This window comes from Brachionichthys hirsutus, chromosome 2 (genome assembly GCF_040956055.1).
Source record: "Brachionichthys hirsutus isolate HB-005 chromosome 2, CSIRO-AGI_Bhir_v1, whole genome shotgun sequence".
NCBI classification, from domain to species: Eukaryota; Metazoa; Chordata; class Actinopteri; order Lophiiformes; family Brachionichthyidae; genus Brachionichthys; species Brachionichthys hirsutus.
In genome coordinates, this window is record NC_090898.1 from 14584984 (window position 1) to 14606462 (window position 21479).

Sequence of the window (21479 nt, forward strand, 5' to 3'; positions counted from 1 at the left end):
CTGTTTTGGGGGCGTCGTCCTGGTCCTGGGACGCAACCCAGAGAACGTTTCTACACGCTGCTGGATTTCTATGAGGAAAGGTTTTTGCCTTGCCTTTTAGTGGGCTGAACTGACCAATCACAGAGGACTGCTGACTCTCTGTGGAAGAGGGCGAGTTTATTTTCACATTCCTACAGGCGCGTTTATTTCGGACGCCGGCCGATTTTTGTTGCGCGGCTTCGATCAGATGTTTATTTTCTTCGTTTCCAATCTCGGAGCGCCGTGGAAGCTTCTTCAGATGTTTCGTCTTTCCTGCTTTTCGTACGGTTGTCGTGGCGACTGTTGAACAAATGCCGTTTGTGGTTTGACGTCACGTCGTGCTCCTGCTCGCTTGGTAAAGAATGGTTTCAGGGTTTGGCTGCGTTCGCCTTTGATTTTACTCTCTGTTGTAAAAAAAAAAAAAAAAAAGAACCGAATAAGTTGTAACGGCAGAGTTTACTCGACTGGAAGCTGTTTATTGTTTCTCCACCTTGTTGGTTGGAGGCGGGTCGGGTTGGTGGGTTGGTGGGGGGGTTATCGCCTCTTCCTGGTGTTTTGTCTGTTTGTTAGCAGGTTTACGAAGGTTCTCGTTCCCTTTTAAAAAGGGTGTTTGGTGGAGGGTCTCTGGTCTTGGATCTGATCCTCGACCAGATGTGATTGGGTTTATGTGTTCTCACAACCCTCAAACAATGCTGTTGTTGTGAACGCAGCCTTATTGTGGACGTCGGTCATGAGCCTGAGCTGGAGCTGTCGTCGTTGCTATAGCGACGCTCCTCCAGCGGTGACTCGAGTGCCGAAGAACGTAAATCTTTGACTTTCTAAAGATGCAGCATCTTCTGACCAATGCCCGCATTCGTTCTCGCCGTTATCCTTTTTGATGCTGCTTTAGCTTTGTGGTTGCCGAGGTAACCTGACGCCTGACTGTTTGCTGACCTGTTGTTGTTGCTGCGGAGCCGACGCTCCTTGTGATTCTACGCTTCTGTGTGCCGACGCACACACCGGGAACTGAGTGGCGCTGGAATGAGGCGATGCGTCGGGTTTACGTAACATGACTTTAATCTGGTTTGTTTAATCTGGTTTATCTAATCTGAATTTAATCTGGTTTATTTATTATTAATTTAATCTGGTTAATTTTATGAATTTAATATGGTTTGTATAATCAGAATATAATCTGGTTTGTTTAATCTAAATTTGATCTGGTTTAATTATAAATTTAATCTGGTTTAAATAATTTTAGTTTAATCTTTTTTTTAAAGATGTGAATTTACTTTATTATTTTTATATAACTTCCACTGAAGCGTCTCTTCAATCAATAATTGTAATTTCTACCAGACTAAGTCCGGCCCAACGAGCTGTTTCACCGTCCGTTCCGCCGACGCCTCCGGCCCCAGATCGGTTCTCCGCTGTGACGCAAACGCAGCATTAAGCCATCGTGTTCGACTGTTCTCTCTCTCTCGACAGCATGATTCTATTTTTCTATCAGAGATGTTTTATTGTGAGTAAAGTATATAACGGGCCTTACAGAGTCCAGAGCTGCAGAAGAAGAAAGAATCTCACCGGCGGCCATCTTTTACGGCACGACCATTTTAAAAATAAGCCATTTCTAATAAAGCGCATATTTAAGGTCAACTTCCTCTCACCAGCAGAACACCGAGAATGTTTTCTATCGATTACCGACAGCATTGCATTCTGGGTGACATTCAGACCATGTGTTAAGATCGTTGCCTCTGGTGGCACACGAGATGAAATCCTGATCAACCAATCAAATCATGACGTATTCTGCCTCGTGCCCGCAGCGCCACCTCGACCGCCTTCCATCATTTTCACCTCCATGAACGATGAGGTCGAGGCTTCTGGAGCATCGGGAGGCGCTATATGCCACAGCTGCTGGTTGCTATGGCGACATATAGCTGAAAAAAACCTGAATCAGCTCTTTAAAATGGTTTGAGTATTTTTGACTAGTCAGGTGGCCAAAAGTATGTGGACGGAACATAACGTGTAACTGATCAAATGTATTGACTCTGGTGGGGTTGGGCTTCCTCTGGAGCTGACCTGAGAACTGTTTTGTTTCCGACGGGGTCATCATGGATCGGGTCAGATTTATTGATTTCTGAAACATTTAGTGAACAGATTAGACCATCCTCGTACTTTTGGCGAAGAGATGTTGTAGATTTCGGCATCGTTGCTGTTTGCACCACTGCAGTGAAGAGAAAGTGTCCCATGATCCTTTGCAGCATGATGTCATCAGCCGGGGACGGTCTGGTGCGTAGCCTGTAATTGTAAACATGCTTTCTATCATTCTGTACATAAATCTAATCCAGCATATAAATCTATATATTCTGAGCATTCGATGGGATTTACGTGTCAGTTACGTGGTCTATTGTCACTGTCAGATTCTGCGTGGCCCCGCCTCTCCTCAGCTGTGATTGGCAGAGGAGTTTATTGATGAAAGGGGGCGTGGCCTGCGTTTATTTTTTTGAGCTCTACTTGTTCCGCACATCATTTACTGGAGAAATAAAAAAGATATTTTTATGGACTGTTAGTGGAAATGTTCATCTGATTCCTTTTCTACAAGCTGAGAGACGTTCGAGAACTTATTACGTATCAGAGATACTCTAGTAGTACACACTAATAGTATCAGTTTAGTACACACTTTAATAGTATCAGTGTGTCCCGGTAAAAAACTAATAATATTCTCCTAAATACTACTGACGATGATGTTTACTTCATAACTAGTGTTGGGACACTGTTAAATGTAGGTAAACAGATTGTAATTGATAATCATTGATTGGATAAAATTGATGAATCAAGCGATGTGTTTACTGTCTGATCTCTGACCAGCTGTTATGTGAAAGTGCTCGTCATGTTTTCTGATGATTCAGAATGTGCTGACTCATCAGTGATGATCTAAGACGATCAATAATAGCCTGGAAAGCCCTGATGATCACACACACGCACACACGATCAATGATTTGTGCTGACAAACATTTACAGGAACCAGAATCAAAATTATACAGCCACAACGAGAGAGAAACAGTAAGTGCGCTCCGGTTCTTGTGAGGTGTTAAATATAAAAAAAATACTATATATATGTTTTAACCTCTTCATGTTCTGTGTCTGTGTGGGAATTCCTCGGGATCCCCCCGGAAGAGCCAGAGGAGGTGTCTGGGGAAGGGAAGTCTGTAAATCCCTGCTCAGAGTGTTACCTCTGCGACAGAGCCCCGGATAAACGGTAGAGGATGGGCGGATTTAATAGATAATGATTTATAATAATTCATGTTAACTTCAGATTTAATCCAATTTGAGTGGATTATTTTCACAAGCAAGTACCGGTACGTGCCTTTCAGAAAAATAAAAGTGTGTGTGTGTGTGTGTGTGCGTGTTGGGAGGAAACATTCACATTCTAACACACAGTGTTGATCCGGGGGGGCAGAGAAGACCCCCTATCCTGCGGCCGGATTTTACTTGAGACCAGATGAACGGGCTGGGTGGGTTTTATTTTTATTTAATTTTTTAAATATATTTTTTGCATTATGTTTGTATTTCTGTATGTTATTTTCTGTGTGGAAATTAGTAATAAATATATTAAACAGGGAAAATCTAGTCTAACATGTGATAACGGTATGACACTGGACGCTGACGTCACCTGGTCCTCAAACAGATCAGTAATGATTCATAATTCATGTTAATATTGTATCTCGAAAAGCATCAGTTCAGTCAAGAATCGTGGATTCAGTCATGTGATCAACAGTCTTTGTGTTCGTGCAGGTTTTATGTCGCATCCTGGTTTACGATCTTTTCCCCGTTGAACTCTGAACTCCTTCACTTTCAGTGTCTTTAATCAAGATCGACCGAGGGACCGTCATCGGGAGAATCGAGAGCATTACGTCATAGCAACTGAGCCCCCAAACCCCCCCCCCCCCCCCCCACCCATCCCTCTCTCTCTCCTCCCTTACCGCTGTGCAGCATCCCAGCTCTGATTGGTCCGTCAACCGGTGGCCAATAAATCCCATTGGCTGCTTCAGAGTCAGCTGCTGGCAGACAATGACGGAAGGGAGGCAGGGATGCTCGGGATAAAAGAGGCAGGCCGCCCTTCGTTGGATCAACAGAAAAGGAGATCCTTCCTCCTTTACTGGACCCGCTGAATCCTCCGAAAGGAGCCTCTGTGGATTTCTACCGCTCGGAGCAAGAGAGGAGCAGCGGGCGGAGGAGGTGGAGGAGCCGCACGCGTAGGAGCTGCAGGCGGAGAAGCTGCAAAGTGGACGATCAAGGTGAGAACCTGTCAGACCTCCGGCTGCTCGACGGGACCGGCCTGAGGTCGCCTCACCGCTGCTGAGGCGTTATTTACTGTAAACGCTCAGAAATACGATTTCCCTTAAACGCACCATCAGCCCCGTTAGTATTAATAGACATAAATTATGATCTCCGCATAAATTGTGACGTCACTGGACATCATCTATAATATTATCTGATCAAAACAAAGTTTGGTGAGAAGGAAGTGGAGCTTCACAGAACTGTTCTGTGATTGACTGATAGAAATGTTGTTTTAAAAATCACAGGAAACCAGCACAGATCTGCTGTTTCCTGGTTTTTTTTCCTTCATTCATGATCACCTCCGCTGAGGAGGTTATGTTTTCGTGGTGTTGTTTTTTTTTTTTTTGTCTTTTTGCAAGATAACTCAAAATGTTATGGACGGATCTTGATTAACTTTTTAGGAAATGTTGGGAATGTTACCAGGAACGGGTGATTAATTATTGGTGATGATCCAAAAGAGATCCTGGATCCTCACTCACTCCTGTGTGTGTGTGTGTGTGTGTGTGTGTGTGTGTGTGTGTGTGTGTGTGTGTGTGTGTGTGTGTGAGTGAATTAACCAGTGTCTCCTGCTCTCCTCCAATCACAGCCTCTCCAGTAGGACATTTAAGGAGGCGCTCGCAGCTCTTTAAATAATTAATTCCGCCTCATCAATATTCCATCTGCTCAGCGGGAGGGGGGAGCAGATGTGTTCAGATGTAGGAGCACGGAGATGAACCTCCTTCAGTTTGCCGTTAACAAGAAGCAGGAGGTTCAGAGCTATGAAAATTAGCATCAGCTATAGCTTAGCCACCATCTGACGGATCATTGAATGCTTTATGGTCAATTTTAAAACTATATAGTAATTAACGGCATGAACATCCTGTGTTAAAGAAGACTTGAAATGAGACGATGAGCCGGAAACCATTAAACAGGATCCAAGGTCGGCTCAAGAGGAGATTCATTTCTAATAAACTTCAGACAGAATGATGTCACCGCCTTTTGAATTAATATTCTATATTCTATTTTTTTTTTCCTGTGCCCGTCCAGTTGCGTCCTGTCTGATCTTCTGGAGGAAGTTGTCACCACCGTGAAACAAATACAGCTCAGCTCCACCTCCCGGTGCATCATGGGATTGGCAGTCGTTTTCATTCCCCTCCTCTTCCTGGTGACATCATCGGTGCGTACAGAGGCAGGTGTTACTCGCGAAGGTAAGTGCTATTTCTATTTAATTAGAATGTGAATCATGGGTTTTAAAGCACAGTGTGTGTGTTACTTCCTGTAGGCGGCGCTGTGCTGTGTCCCCTGCTGTGTGTGTGTGAGACGCGGCCCTGGTACACGCCCCAGTCTGTGTATCACCAGGCGAGGACGGTCGACTGCAATGAGCTTCACCTGCAGAGGATTCCCGCCAACGTCTCGTCCAGCACGCAGGTAGCCATGGCGCCAGGTCGGGGCGGCCATGTTTGTGAGACACTGAACCTTCAAACTAATTCGGCTACTCCTCATTCTGGGGCCCATGACCCACCTTCTTCCTGGACATTTTGCTAGCCTAAAATGGCTCAGGGTAGAAGACAGGGTTAAACAGCTCAAAATGGGATTGGCTTTTAAAATCGTCAATGCAGCTCTGCCCTCAGTCCCCTCAATCCCTGCCTACCTGACAGAACACCTCCACAGATTTAGTGACACCCACAGCCCCAACACTAGAGGGAGCTCAAACAACAGCCTGATTACCCCCTCCTATAGGACTAACATGGGTAAATCATCTTTTTATAATACCGCCCCCCCAAGGGTGGAACGGTTTGACTCCCGCCCTCAAAACATGCACCTCTTTGGCCTCCTTCAAAACGGCCCTAAAAATACACCTTTTAGGGGGACAGAAACGGAGATAGTCATCACGACAAACCCCCCCCCCCCCTTTTTTTGGTCCACCTACGTTGCACATATTAAGTGTCTTGGTAATTTATTGTAATTTATGTAATTTATTGTCATTCATTGTCATTTTACATCTGTGGTGTAATTTATTGTAAGTTTGCATCTGTGGTGTAAAATATTTTTTATTTTTTTATTTTTCTAATGTTATTTTGCATAAATTGAGTCATTTAATATTGGTTTTATTTATTTATTTAAGAATGCGAAAATTGTACTGTTAAATGTCGATGATTTATGTACTAAGGACTTTCAACGGTAACAAGACCGCAAGGGCTTTTTTGAAATGCTCCTCTTAGACAGGATGTTTGACTGTACTTGTACTGTAATACATGCTACTGTGTGACTGTACTTGTACGCTAACATTCTATCTAATAAATATATTCATCATCATCATCATCATTGGCTGTTTCAGGTTCTGCTGCTGCAGAGCAACAACATCTCCTCCATCACAACTGAACTGCAGAGTCTGGTCAACCTGACGGAATTGGACCTGTCCCAGAACCACTTCACGCAGGTAGTTCGCTTGAGGCGGCCCGTTGTCGTGTCACATGACGCCCCTGACGCCGCGCTGTCTGTCCAGGTGAGCGCTATGAGTCTCTCCTCTCTGGGTCGGCTGGTGACTCTGTACCTGGAGGAGAACCTCATTGAGGAACTGGAGGACTTCAGTCTGAAGAACCTGTCCAGTCTGGAGGAGCTCTACATCAACCACAACCGCATCGCCTCCATCGGACCCAACGCCTTCACGGGACTCACCAACCTGCTGCGGTAACGCCTTCGTTCTCGTTTTCTGATTTCTTCCTCTTCTTCTTTATAAATATTAGAACCGATTAATGAAGTTCAGTCAGTTCACACCGTTCCCTCTGCTTGGTCTTGTAGGCTCCACCTGAACTCCAACCGGCTGGTGGCCATCGATAGCCGCTGGTTTGAATCCCTGCCGTCCCTGGAGATCCTGATGATCGGAGAGAACCCCATCCTGGGTCTGGAGGAGAAGAACTTTCTACCTCTGTCTCGTCTCCACAGTCTGGTTCTAGCTGGGATGGGACTGGCTTCCATCCCCTCAGCTGCCTTCCTGGGCCTCGACTACCTGGAAAGTCTGTCTTTCTATGACAACCGGCTCAGGTGAGCCCAGTCCTCGCCTCGGTTCTCCTTAGACTCTGTAGCCCTTTCACACTGGCTGATGTGGCCGGCGTTCTGCTGGCAGGTCCGTTCCTCGAGACGCTCTGAGCGCTCTTCCGAACCTGAAGTTCCTGGATCTGAACAGGAACCCAATCACCCGCGTTCAGCAGGGAGATTTTCAGAGCCTTCAGCACTTGGAGGAGCTCAGGTCAGTTCTCCCATCGATTTGGTCTTGGTTCCTGGTCCGATTCTGAGTTCTAACAACCAGGACTTCTGTTTTTTAGCTTGAACAACATGGAGGAGCTGCTGCTGGTGGAGCAAGCTGCGTTCCAGAACCTTCCGGAGATGGTCAAACTGGAGCTCTGCAGCAACCCACAGCTGTCCCACATTAGCCCGGGGGCCTTCAGGTGTCTGTCTGACTGTCTGCCTCAGAACAAGAGACGGTGATGATGAAAGAAAGGTCTAATATCTCCTCTCTACTCCTCTTCTCCCCTCTCGTCAGTGATCTGTCTTCTCTACGGACCCTCCTCCTTCACAGTAACCGGCTGAGCCTCCTCTCTGGAGAACTCCTTTCCTCCCTCCCCTCCCTGGAGGAGATATCTATTCACTCCAACCCACTGCGATGTGATTGTCTCTCCTCCTGGGGGCCTCACCTTGGCAACCAATCGCATTTAAAGGTCCTTGAGTCCTCGGTCACCCTCTGCTCCTCCCCATCTCACCTGGTCGGTCGGGAGCTGCAGGAGGTGGTGGCGTTCGGTTGGCGTGGAGCTGATGGGGGCGGGACCAACAGCTGCCTGCCTCACATCTCTCCTCACGCCATTCCTTCCGCCGTGAACATCAGCGCCGGGCAGCCAATCGCACTGGAGTGTTGGGCTGACGCTGAGCCCATCCCCCAGTTCTACTGGGTGACGCCCACTGGAGACAAGGTGGGCGGGGTCACTAAAACCATTGACCAAATGTGGCCAAATATCTAAATAAAATCTGCTGTATGAGCAGAGCCAACATTTAGCCCCTCCTCTTTCTTATTGACCACATAAGATACAGTAAATACAGACGGCCATGTTTGTTCACTTTCAACCGCTCTCCATTTTTCTCTCTTCTGTCTTATTGAAATGTTTTCTTTGCCTCTTCCTTCAGGTGAGCTCGGAGACGTCGGCTGCACCAATCATATCGGAGGAGGGGCGGGGCCTGAGCAGGAAGAGGAAGCTTCACGTGTCGGAACCCGGAGCGTTGGTGATTGAACACGCCGATCCTTCAGACACAGGTTAGCGTTAGCGTAAGGCTGCATCCGACTCATGAAAATAATACATTCTCCCATTAAAGATTATTCCAGATGTTTTCACATAGATGTCTCTCTCTTTCTCTCTCTCTCTCTCTCTCTGCCTTGCCCTCTCGCTCTCAGGTGTGTATACCTGCGTGGCGTGGAACACGGAGGGGGCCGACACGAGGAGCGTCTCGGTGACTGTAGACTCGGCAGGCTGGAGGTCGAGTGTGGGGAACGAGTGGAGTGGGGAGCCCCGTGGAGAGCAGCCCTGGCTGGGGAACATGTCCAGCGCTGCAGCCTCTCTGGTGGTGCTGGCCAAGGTACGCCACCATTATCATTATTATTCATGGGTGGCGCAGTCAGTAGTGCTGTCACCTCACAAGAAGGTTCCGTAGGTGTGTGTGTGTGTGTGCTGGAGCGGTTGTCTGTCTATGTGTGGCCCCGAGATGCACTGGTGACTCATCTGGGGTGTTCCCCGCCTCTCATCCATAGTCTCCAGCAAACTCATGACCCACGAGGCAGATAAAGCGGCAGCCGAGGAGAAGATCAAGGTCGTCTAAGAAGTCGACAGGAAAATGGGTGGATTTTTAATGATTTCATTTTGATATCCCGGTTCCGTTCGGTTCAGGTGGTTCACGCCCAGTCGGTGGTGCTGGAGTGGAAGTTGTACCCCAGCGGAGGAGCTTCATCGGTGGTGAAGAAGAACCAGCAGGACGCCCCCTTCCCTCTCCCACGCTGGATCAGCGCCACCGTCCACATCGACAATCCTCAGATCAGCTACACCGCCGAGGTGAACCACGCCCACCTGTCTATCAACCACGCCCACCTACCAGTCAAACGCGGTATTTGTGGTGTGTTCAGGTGTCTGTGTTAACGGTTGGACAACGGAGGTGAGTTCACTGTCTCTCTCCTCCCACAGGTTCCGGCGGACATTCAGGAGTACAACCTGACTCACCTCCTTCCTGCCACAGAGTATCACGTCTGCCTCGCCCTCTTCTCCTCTCTTACTATCCCCTCTTCCTCTTCCTCTCCCACCTCCACCTCCTCTCTCTCCCCCTCCTCCCCAGTCCGCATCTCCTGTCTCAACGTCACCACGAAGGAGGCAGGGTTCTCTGTGGAGATGGTGGTGTCGCGCCGCAGTAGCGTGGCGCTGGCGGCGGTCTTGGGCTCCATGTTCGCTCTGTCCATCATGGCGCTGCTGGCGGTCTACACGGGCCGTCGCGTGCAGCAGCACAAGTCCTGTGGACATTCGCTGAAGAAGTACATCCAGCAGGTCACGTCCATCCCGCTGAACGAGCTGTACCCGCCGCTCATCACGCTGCGGGAGAGCGAGGCTGAGAAAGACAAGGACGACAAGGAGGACGAGGAGGCGGGGCACAGGGAAGGGGAGACGGGAGCGAGCCCGATTGACACGACAAAGACTTACATGTGGTAGCCGGAGAAGAGAGGCGGCACCAAAAGACTCGTGGGTGGGAGAGAAACTGCTGCGATGAAAGCTGTCAGAGGTCGCGTGAAACGGAGGGATCTAAACACGAGTTCAGATTCGGTCTTAAAAGGAGCAGTCCGGTGTTTCTTCTTTGAACTCATTAATCATAAATCCTCAATACTCCTGCTGGTTGATTTATCTTCAAGCAGATAGCAACAACCTTAATTTATTCATCAATACATAAAGGGTTTGACTCTTTTGACAGTTACCCAGAATGCACAGCAGCGTCACATCAAATAATCGTGAACAGAAAATCTGATATCGTGACAGCCCTAGTTCACACCATGAAACGGTCCAGGTTCACCCCGAAATGAATGATTAAAAAAAACAAGAATTGACGATTGCTGTGCCGATGCTTATGGGTTCTCGCGGTATGATCATTTATAAGTAAAAAAAAATTGCTTATTAGCTAAGATGTTTTTTTCTGTGAGCCAATTAATATGATTCCACACCAAAGACATGGGTGATATTCTCGAATTTTGGGTTTATGATTAATGAGGGGACACCAGATGGTTTCAGTTGTTTAAATTGTTTAGTCCTGTGGACAGATGTGATGGATGTCAGCTAAAGAGAATGATTTGATTTCTTATTCCTGCCCTATGGATTAACTCTTCTTTCTCTTCCCTCCTCTTTCAAGCACACTGACAGTACTGTTGCTCTGAAAAAAATCTGATTATTGAAAATTAGTTCATCTAATGAACATTAATGCAGCACAAATGGCACTGGCAACCATTGTGAATATTTAACTTTTACTATTTTCCAAGAATCACTTGAACATCCTGTATTCAAAACAGAAAGTTAACAAATAACAAATCTATTTGCTAAGAAAATTTGCTAAGAAAAATTTGACAAATATCTGCTGGCTTTTTCCCCATCTCTGATCTAGTTTGTAGGTTTCTTACCTTACTGGTCTGATTGGTTCCAGTTTACACCATCTTAACTTTTTTCCTTAAAAAAACATCAACCACACTGCAGATGATTTGTAAAACACGTTTATTGATCTGATTGATTTGATCTGTGATTGGAAACTTCGCACTGCTGGCGCCCCCTGCTGTTCATAATTGTCAATGACCGGAAACATTCAGGGTTTTATGATGACGAAGAATATTATTATTATTATTATATTATTCCGCACTGATAATGTATCTTAACTAAAAATGTAAATTAAATATGTGTGTGCGTGTGAGTGTGTGTGTGTGTGTGTGTGTGTGCATGCATGTTGAGGGGTAATTAAAACACTTTATCACTTGTTATTCTGGGTCTTTAATAATCTCAGGTTCTTTTTCATTGTAAACCTCTTTGATCATTATTAATATTTTTAGATTAAAGAAAAATTAGGAATTTGAAAAGATTGTGGACTAAAATTTATCTAAAAGTCCCAGAAACATCTGGTGAAAAGTAAATCTTTACTGGAGGAGATAGATGATGTGATGTTAGCATCAGGGTTTATTGATGTAGTATGCACACGTTGCTTGCATAATATTATTTCATTTTATAATAACATTACTTTGGCCCTACAATATTGTGATGCTTCTCTTGTAGAATTATATAGATGTAATATAAAATTAGACCTTTATATTATTTAAATCTTGTGGTTCTAGTAGTTTGTGGTACATTTCTGCATTGTGGAACAGTGGAAGTCATTATAGGGTACAAATGTTTGGATCTATACAGGACCGAGAAAAGAGCCCTGAGGTAGCCCATAAAGAAGTAGAGAAGGAGAGGATATATGCATGCAAGTCCGGATAATAAAAAATAGCTCAATGGAAATATAGGAATAAATGACCAGAAGTTCTGTTGCCTCACAGCAAGAAGGTCACAAGTTCGAATCCGACTTGCAGCTTTTCTGTGAGGACTTTGCATGTTCTCCCCGTGTCTGTGTGGGTTCTCTCTGGGTTCTCCGGCTTCCTTCCACCCATGACCCGTGACCCGGTCACGGACAAAAGCGGTCAGAAAGATGGATGAATGAATGAAAGTAGCTAATATAGAGGACATACTACTGACATACAGTATTGATAATATGAAAGCATTGATAACATGAAAGTATTTACAAAATATAACATGAATTCAATATCAGCGATAATAATTGTATTTAATCTCTTCAAGACAGCACTAAAAATAAAATAAGCACTAATAGCAAAATTATTTTGAAAGTGCCTGGCGTAACTAAACTTCCGTTGCAAGCAGGAAGTGACGTCGCTGCCCGTCAGATTGTGTTGATGTTTTGTGGACTGGACGCTGGAGAACGGGAAGAGGGAGACGCGTTTTTGTTTTTGTTCACCTTCGCCGTCAGAAGGGAGCCGAGTTGTCGTTGTCCCGTCGGATTCGGTCGTTAGGAGGATTAGCTCGGTGATTCGAGCCGCACGGCCGCACCGGAGGGCGATCAAACCGAATCATTCGATCTAGAAAGGGAGGACTCGTCACCCTCTGACCCCCTCCCTGCTTCCCTCACACATTGACACCACCATGACGATTCTCCCGAAGAAGAAGCCCAGCTCTGGGGTCGGCGTTTCGGACCACGCCGATGACAGCGACCGACGGAGCGGCTCTGACCCCCACCAGCACCCCCATCCTCATGCAGGTCGGACAGGAGCGCGGCCGAGGGCTTCCCCTCCGCCGTGGTCCTACCAACCCGCTCCGCCCTCTGCAAGAGACGACAGGCGGAGCATCGAGGCGAGCTCGCGGCCGCAGCAGGCCTCTCCGCCACCGGTCGGGTCTGCGTCGCCGGTAGGGCCGGGCGAGGGTCGAGACAGCAGCGGTGGAATAGTGGCCGGGTCGCGCGGCGAGCTCGTCGTGTCGGGCGGCGTCGCCGGATGCGGTGGAGCCATTGGCAGCTGCTGCTCCGGGCCCGGTTTGAGCAAGAGGCGGCGGCAGGCTGGCACCTGCTCCGGCGCGGTGGTGGCGGCTCTGGCCGGCGGAGGCCAGCCCGGTGTGGCCGGACCGGGAGGTACGGGGTCCAGCCAGGATACGGAGGAAGGAGCCGGGAACAATAGTGAAGACGAATACGAAAACGCTGCCCGGCTGCAGTCCGTCGACCCGGCGACAGTGGAGCAGGTAGGAAGCTAACGTTAGCTTACATTAGCAAAGAATGCTAAAACTACCATTTCAATATTAACGGATTAAATGGGTTTACATTGTGTCTCAGGGTTTATAAGGCTTTATAGATGTTTCGAGCCTTATTATCTACAACTCGGATACAATACAGTCTATTAGAATTAGTTTTTAATTTCGCTGTCACGAGAAATAAACATGAAAGTATTGTACGTTAACGAGAAAAAACGAAGTGTTGCTAAGTGAGGAGCGATCTGTTCGGAGCTCAGGTGTGTTCCGAGTACACCTGAGCTTACTTGGTTTAGGTTCAGGTTTAACTGACTTTTGTATTTAAATACATTTTAGTGGAAGTCAGTTTAAAATTGTTACAAACTAAACCAATCAAGGTTGATCTAAACCCCAATTAAAAGGCGTTAATGGGAAATGTGTAAATACTACTACAGTAAAGTACTCTGACAATACTACTTTTAGTACATAAAAAAGACTCAATTTTACTGCACTGATGCAGTAAGTAGTAAATCGTACAGGTGATAATGCCACACAGTATGGACTCGTACTACCTCATAGTACTACAGTATTACAATGAAGTACTATTACCATTAGTTCTGCTCGTTTTACTTGATGAATATTATACTAATTCTCATTGAAGTTGTATCTGCTTATTTATAGAATTGCCACAGGTTAAGTTCTTTGAGATATTAAATATTTAAGTGATTCGTGGTAAAATGTGTTTATTTATTAAATGTTATTATGATTTTAAAAACTTTATTTCTCTGACAATCCCTCATTTATTTATGGACTAAAAGCACAGTTTTATACGGTTGGTTTAAAAAACAAACATCTGCATGTTTAAAACATTAAACTCGTATCATATGCAAAAACATTTTGACCAGATGTTATTTTAACAAGGTTTATTCCCCTTTATTGAGTCCAATCAGTCCCATAAGTCTACTAAATATAATTTAGCTCTGTCAAACCAAACGTGGATGGACGGACGGACGGGTGGACGGACGGGCGGGCGGACGGACGGACGGGCGAGCGGGCAGGTTGGTTGGTCGGTTGCAGACAGGAAACATCAAGTCTCTAAAGGAGTCAGAAAATCTGGAGGTGATCCACAAAGTAGTGATGAAACCCTGAAGGATAATGTCGTACTCATATCCTGAGAGTAATCTAGGGCTGCAGTAATCTGTTATTTTAGTATTCGATTAGTCTGTGGACTGACTGAGTAATAAACAGCCTCAACAGTAGTAATAGATGGAATAGAACGATGACTTTCTGGTTGTTTATTGTAACGTGATTCTCATTTAAATTGACAATATGCAACATCAGCTTTGCATCGGTGACGGTTCTCTAAACAGTTCAAAGAAGCACGATTAAAAAAAACAATCAATAATAGAGCATTTTATATATAGAAACAAAACTCATCAATAATTTTTCTGTTGTTGATTTAAAAAAGACATGGCCTTTGTAAAAATATTTAACTTAAAAACAGGTTTATTCTCTCACATGATCCAGGCAGTGTGTGTGTGTGTGTGTGTGTGTGCGAGTGTGTGTGTGAGAGAGTGAGTGAGAGAGAGAGAGAGAGAGACTAACTAACTAACCTAGTTATAACATGAGTTTTTGCATGTGTGTTAATTTCTAAAATGTGATTTATGGACACATAACACCAGGTAACATCCAGGTACCCCCCCGCCCCCCCCGCCCCCGCCCCCTCCTATACAGGTGACTCCCCACACTGATCCAGGTGGTTCTAGGTCAGATCACGCGTCTCTGATTTTAAACTGTGATTAAAATGCATTTTAAACGCAGGGTGGTTCTGTATAGAGGAGGTCTCTCTGTTACCATGGTAACACATGTCGGTGTTGATGAGCGAGATGACTGTTGGAGGAAGGAAAAGGTTAAATGTTTGTAGTTGATTTGACACAATCCTGATGGAATGTGTGTGTGTTCAGCAGGAGCACTGGTTTGAAAAAGCTCTGGGGGAGAAGAAAGGATTTGTCATCAAGAAGATGAAGGAGGACGGGGCGTGTCTGTTCAGAGCAGTTGGTGAGTGACACACGTGCACACACACACACACACACCCTCCCGCGGGCTGCGTTCAGTTCCTTTGGCCACCAATAGGTGTCAGTGTTGGACTATGTTGATTTCTCTAATGACGGGACTTTTGTGTCTGTCATATTTGTTTGGTCCTTTTATAAAGTATATAAAGGCTGTTGGACACGCCTTAAATTATGCTTAAGCAGATGCTATTGGTCCGTTACATCGCCACAACTCAGCGGGTCGACAAAAGAAAAGCTGAAGGATTCTTTTCACGCGTGAAAGTCTGTTAGCGAGGAACCAGTAAATCAGGCAAGTCAGACCTGCTACAGACTGGACCAGCAGGACCAACAACACACACACACACACACACACACACGCACACACACACCTACACACATCAGATGTGCTGATCATCCCCAGACATAATTGATTATCAATTTGCTTATCTAAATTAAAAATAAAATTTGATTAACTCACTCAAGTTAAAGTACCTTTTAATCAAATAAAGTTCTAAAGGGTTAGTGCTTGAGTATTTTAATTGAATGTGTTTTAGATAAACTACATTGATCTGACAGTTTTACTGTATAGGTATAAAAACAAACTAAAATGTAACCACGATTCCTTGATATGACCGATATATGGGGTACTTTGTGTTTGTTGTACTGATACTACAGTCGAGGTGACGCGGCTGGTAGTGGGCACATTCCAGTTGTGTTGATGAACTTGTCCGACCAGACGAAGGACTGGCTTCAATACATGCAGTACTCGGTACTGCATTCACAGCTTGCCGGCCCGTTTGAGTGTTGATAAGTTTTCACATTGTGTTTTTATGTTGGGGTTTAAACCAGTACTCACTGATAACCAACTGACTCAACCAATCATGTCTGAACTTCCTTAGCATCATGCTATTTAGTGGCGAAAACAGAACCTGAGGGTGAGACAAGTGGTGGCGCTGTTTCTTCTTGTCTGGATCAGGCGGGCTAGATGCTATGACGTTGCCCTCTACTCGAGTCCATTTGATATTTTAAATATTATCACATTTTTGTTACGCCGGAATAAAGTACACACACAAACAACATTACCCAGAAAGGTTTGTAGTCTGCAGCCCGGTTCTCCAGGTCTGGGTGGAGTCACACTGTCAACTTCAGATAAAAAAAAAAAAACTTTATCAACATCAGAAGAAACACGAGGAGGCCACACCTCTTTCTTAGAAGAGCATCCAGGCTGACCAATCAGTGAGTTGTTTCCTGTGTGAGTGCGTTTCTGTTTTTATTCTACAGAAGTTTGAAGTCTATCAGTGTGTTTTCACAGCATCTAGCATCGATCTGCTTGACTCCTCCGCTTCCCCTCTCTCTGTCTGCATATATGTACATGTGTGTGTATATGTATATATATATATGTATAAAATAATCCACAGCTCGGATCGTTGATCACACCTGCTGCTCAACCATGTGTCATCTTTTGTGTATGTGTGAAAACCACACGCGTGTGAAGGTTTCGTTGGAACCTTCAACGTTTCAACGAAATGACTTTTACACACACACACACACACACACACACACACACCAACACCAACAGATACGCAGACAGGCCGCTAAAGAGAAACAGGAAGTTTTCAGGGAGATTCTGAGAATTGGCATCGTGACATATCATGTGACTTGCTGTAAATCAAACCGAAGCGATGCTCATTAGCATAAAGTGTGTGTGTGTGTGTGTGTGTGTGTGTGTGACCAACCAATTGGGGCTGAGAATCTGTGGTATCTTTTTTCGTTTCCTGATCTCATTCTGACTGTTGGTTTATTTTTCTGCGAATGATGCATTCAAGTGTTTCCACCCGTCGTTAGTTTGGGCTCTGGATTTGAGATTCCTTTACATGTTAAAGTGTGAACATTTCAGCGAGAGGGAAAACTGCTGCTATGGCAGCTGATGGAGGTCTTGTTGCTCCTCTCTTAGCAGGAAGTGCATTTCTGTTAGCTTCCAGATTAGCATCGCTAGCATCAGCGCAGTTTTGAACCTACGTGATGAACTCTCCCGTGAGAGTTTAAACATTTTAGTTTTAGAGGTAACCAGCCTGTCTCCGTGTCCCAGCTGATCAGGTGTATGGAGACCAGGACATGCACGAAGTGGTCCGGAAACACTGTATGGACTACCTGGTGAGTTCCTCTGACCTCACACTCACCTGAACTCACCTGCCCGCTCCGTTGAACTTCTCCGTCGCCACATCTGTTTTTCTGTCCAGATGAAGAATGCCGACTATTTCTCCAACTACGTGACAGAGGACTTCACCACATACATAAATAGAAAGAGGAAAAACAATTGCCACGGCAACCACATCGAGATGCAGGCCATGGCCGAGATGTACAACCGACCTGTGGAAGTGTACCAGTACAGCACAGGTCAGTCAGTTCAGCCAACCAGCTTCGTCCAATCGGCTCCACTGGTGGAATGATCAGCAACTTCTTCCTGCCACAGAGCCAATCAACACATTCCACGGCATACACCAAAATAACGACGAGCCAATAAGAGTGAGCTACCACCGTAACATCCACTACAACTCGGTGGTGAACCCCAACAAAGCCACGATCGGGGTTGGCCTGGGACTCCCCGCCTTCAAACCAGGGGTAACAGCTGTCCCAGTGATGCTGAGTGTTTCCTGTGTGTGTTCCTGACAGTGGTTTCTCCCCCCCCCCCCCCCCCCCCCCAGTACGCTGAGCAGTCTCTCATGAAGTCTGCCATCAAGACGTCGGAGGAGTCGTGGATCGAGCAGCAAATGCTGGAGGACAAGAAGCGTGCCACAGACTGGGAGGCCACCAATGAGGCTATTGAGGAGCAGGTTGCACGGGAGTCCTACCTGCAGTGGCTGCAGGACCAGGAGAAGCAGGCCCGACAGGTGTGTGTGGGGGGGGGGGGGGGGGGATATGATGAATGGAGGTGGAAAATGAGTGGGATGTTCCTTTAATCTGAGCCTTCCCCCTCAGCCCCGTAAAGCCAGCGCTACCTGCAGCTCTGCTACAGCCGCAGCCTCAAGTGGCTTTGACGATTGGAGCGCGCGGTCGCCACGGCAACGTGACTCAGACCCCTCCCATTCTGAACTCACGACTGCCCCGTCGACCATCAACAAGCCCCCTTCCCCCACCGGAGCCGCCCTCATCCTTAGCAAACCCCCATCCCCCTGCGCACCAGGTAAGGCACCCGTGACAGCTAACGCTAGCAATAACAGCTAACTGTGGCTAACATTTCAGATTTGATATTTATTTAAATCTGTGTGTGTGTGTGTGTGTGTGTGTGTGTGTAGGTCCCAGCAATCAGAGTCGTCATCATTTGGAGTACAGAGCCATTATGCAGGAAATGTCTCCCACAGCATTTGGTGAGGCTAAAGATGCTACCTGCGCTCAGCGTACGGCATCATTAACATGTTATTTCTTGACAAGAATTGTTCTGTGGTTGCCATGGTTATACTGTAAACTGTGGTACAACACTTTACTTTTACTTCTGACATTATCAATACTGTGTCTAACGTCTGAGACTTGATCCATTATGAGTGGGCGGAGCATAGCATCTCCCTCCAGCTCATCACTGCTTTCCAGACTCTTTTGTCATCGCCTTCTTTTAGCCTTAGATCTGGGGAACGTCTGAGTACCTGAGTCGGTTCTGCTCTGTGTGCATTCAGGACTGACGGACTGGGAGGACGATCAGATTCTGGCATCGGTTCTGGCCGTCTCTCAGCAGGAGTACCTGGACACCATGAAACACCAGAGCGCCGCCATGCATCGAGAACGAGAGCCGTCACCCGACAGCAGCTGATAGCGGCTGTCACACAAAAACACACTCAAATACAACCTTTTCCGACCTTTGACCTCCCCTCCTTCCCTCTGCCACCCTGACTCCGCCCTCCCCGCCTCTGACCTGCAGATGGAGATCAACCATGGAAAAAAAGAAAGAACTCCTCCCTTGTTTTTTTTTTTTCTCCAGAAGTTTCCAGATGTTTCAGCTCATCTGTTCATTTTTCTCTTTTCTGTCATCCCCTCTTCCTTTCTTCCAACAACCTCTTTCCAACCAGTAGTGATCCAGCCCCCCCCCCCACCCCCCTACTGTCATCGCTGACTCGGCACCAGTGGTCATTTTGCTCTACTGACATTAAACACCGTATTTGGCAGCTATCTTTCAACAGGAAACATTGATCAGTTTAGATTTTCATATTCTGGTGTAGCAGGCTATTAGCTCTGTAGCTATCAGGGCCATTGATAATAATGAGGAATGTAATCAGTCGTTTAATCTACGTTAGCACACTGCTTTTTTTAAGAAAGCCATTACCTGAAGTCTTACTACATTTTACAGCTAGCTGTGTTAACAAGCTGTGTCACAACATAGCTAGCTACTTATTCTAAAGTATTTTTCTCTGCTGTTCTTGTTGCTAATGCTAGCAGCACTCATCATTTCATGCTGTTTCTGTTCAGCATAGCCGATGCCTGATTGTTTCAGCTTCATATTGCTCTTCTCAGAGCTCCTATTGGGAAAGATTTTGTAGAAAGAGTTCTAATGAAAATTGCAAACACTTTTATGCTAATCAGAATTGACAAAGATTACCAGTCTCTTGGTGTCTACTCAGCTAAGTCAGCATGCTATCACCCGAAGTCTTACTGTGTTTAAATCTTCAGCCTTCATGTTGGCAAGCTGTGCCATTGTTAGCTTTCAATAGCTAACAATGGTTAGCTTGATTCCCGTCATTATTGCTTTTCTTGTGATGAACATTGGAAGTCATTTTTTGAATGCGAATTAGCACTAAAAATGTGACCATGCTAAAGATACTGTTTTTATGTATCCTGTTATCTGCGTTAGCTTGTTCTTTAGAGAACTAACTTGCAACTGTAGCCCTGCTATATTTTCCTGCCGGCTTTTTGGGCTTCTACGTTCATAACATCGCTAATAATCTGCCATACAGTTAGCCTAGCTGCCAGTAGCAACATCACATCTTCCTGTTTTCACTGTCAGACATTTTGTGTCGACCAACAGAAAGAAAATGTCAGAAGAGACTCCACGGTCAGTCACGCTCTTCCCCCCTCCTTCTTCAACCTTCCCTCCTCTTCCTCACCACCACCATCATCCTCAGACTTATTTAGCTGCATGTTTAATTGACCACGACCAATATCATCATAGAGAAAAAAGATAAATAAAAAAGGAGAGAAAAAATTGAGAATTGTCATACTTATCCTATTAATGATTGATTATTGTTGTTATTAATATTATAATTTTGTTTTATTTTATTTCCTTGTTTGAGATGAAAAGATTTTTTCTTTTTCTTGGAATAAAAAGAGGAAAATGTTTTCTGAAAAAAAAAAGCTTCTAAATGTAAAGATGTATTTTCTGCACACGGACACTGGCCGTCTTTCTTCCATTTTCCTTTTGCTTCCTTCTTTTGTCTCATATTGCTTCATTTAATCTCCTGTCCTTTATTTTTTTTCTGCTCTGCCTCACTCATCTCTTCTTCCACTCGGGAAACAAATGCTCAAATTAGCATGCTGTTTAGCAACCAAGCTATCGCCTGATGTCTGCTTTAAAGACTATAAGAGTCGACACGCTAACTTTACTGTTATCCACAGCAGCATTGTTTCCCGTGTTTTATATCAGTATCCTGTTAGAGTGTATTCTTATAAAAGGTCACATGACTAGAACAATATCATGTGATGCGATTTAAGTTCTCCAAACATTCAAATCCACAAAAACCATTTAAAACCATAAGCGGATGCAAAACAAAACAAAAATACTTATTTCTTTGTGCTATTTTCACTGAATTTAATACCAGAACATTGTCACTATTTTATTTTTTTTATTCTTTAAATACAACTATGATAGATTATTATATTTGTTATTTATGGCTGTGAATTCCCCAAATTATGTCTTTGAATTTCTTCTGAGAAATATTTTCCTGATAGGTTGAGCAAACAGAAGAGAGAGAGAGAATAGCTTCCTCATTTCTGGGGCATCTGCACACAGGACAGGTGTTTGGCCTGTTTGGGTTCCGTGGCTGGTTCTGCATGCCTGTTACATGACGCAACAACATCATATGTTAATAGAATTTGTAAAAGCTTACCTGAAACATGTTATCCTAATGAAATGAACACATTTAAGCACTACTTTTAAAAAATGTGAAGGGAAATTAAGAGCAAGAGTATGCAATTACACCATACGTATTTGTGTGTCACGACACGAAGCATCGAAAGATGTTCTCTTCATTTTAACCAGGAGCTTTGGAATTCTGATTATATTTGAATGCATCACCAGTAA

The 21479-nt window shown here is 45.2% G+C and overlaps 2 protein-coding genes across 2 annotated transcripts; both read left to right on the plus strand.

Moving 5' to 3' along the window:
• Positions 1 to 5437: 5437 nt before the first annotated feature.
• On the plus strand, positions 5438 to 10178 carry si:ch211-180f4.1 (uncharacterized protein LOC100144405 homolog). The gene is made up of 12 exons (XM_068746452.1): positions 5438 to 5519; positions 5594 to 5739; positions 6650 to 6751; positions 6818 to 7002; positions 7114 to 7356; positions 7439 to 7561; positions 7638 to 7760; positions 7856 to 8279; positions 8491 to 8617; positions 8756 to 8937; positions 9246 to 9407; positions 9537 to 10178. The coding sequence occupies exons 1-12, from the start codon at positions 5438 to 5440 to the stop codon at positions 10050 to 10052; spliced, it is 2415 nt and encodes an 804-aa protein (XP_068602553.1). The 3' UTR covers positions 10053 to 10178.
• Positions 10179 to 12569: 2391 nt separating this feature from the next.
• otud5a (OTU deubiquitinase 5a) lies at positions 12570 to 20525 on the plus strand. The gene is made up of 9 exons (XM_068747737.1): positions 12570 to 13157; positions 15107 to 15200; positions 17283 to 17347; positions 17434 to 17590; positions 17667 to 17815; positions 17899 to 18084; positions 18173 to 18377; positions 18490 to 18561; positions 18865 to 20525. Exons 1-9 carry the CDS (start codon positions 12570 to 12572, stop codon positions 18996 to 18998), a joined length of 1650 nt encoding a protein of 549 aa, XP_068603838.1. The 3' UTR covers positions 18999 to 20525.
• Positions 20526 to 21479: the final 954 nt, after the last annotated feature.

What these genes read in the sequence shown, in the direction of transcription:
- si:ch211-180f4.1 (XM_068746452.1), top strand. Translation starts at nt 5,438, where the DNA reads ATGGGATTGGCAGTCGTTTTCATTCCCCTCCTCTTCCTGGTGACATCA. An exon ending in CCCAGAACCACTTCACGCAG is followed by an intron (nt 6,752 to 6,817) that starts GTAGTTCGCTTG and finishes CTGTCTGTCCAG; the next exon opens with GTGAGCGCTATGAGTCTCTC. An exon ending in TTCTATGACAACCGGCTCAG is followed by an intron (nt 7,357 to 7,438) that starts GTGAGCCCAGTC and finishes TTCTGCTGGCAG; the next exon opens with GTCCGTTCCTCGAGACGCTC.
- otud5a (XM_068747737.1), top strand. Translation starts at nt 12,570, where the DNA reads ATGACGATTCTCCCGAAGAAGAAGCCCAGCTCTGGGGTCGGCGTTTCG. An exon ending in AGGAGAAGCAGGCCCGACAG is followed by an intron (nt 18,085 to 18,172) that starts GTGTGTGTGGGG and finishes CTTCCCCCTCAG; the next exon opens with CCCCGTAAAGCCAGCGCTAC. An exon ending in CCCATCCCCCTGCGCACCAG is followed by an intron (nt 18,378 to 18,489) that starts GTAAGGCACCCG and finishes GTGTGTGTGTAG; the next exon opens with GTCCCAGCAATCAGAGTCGT.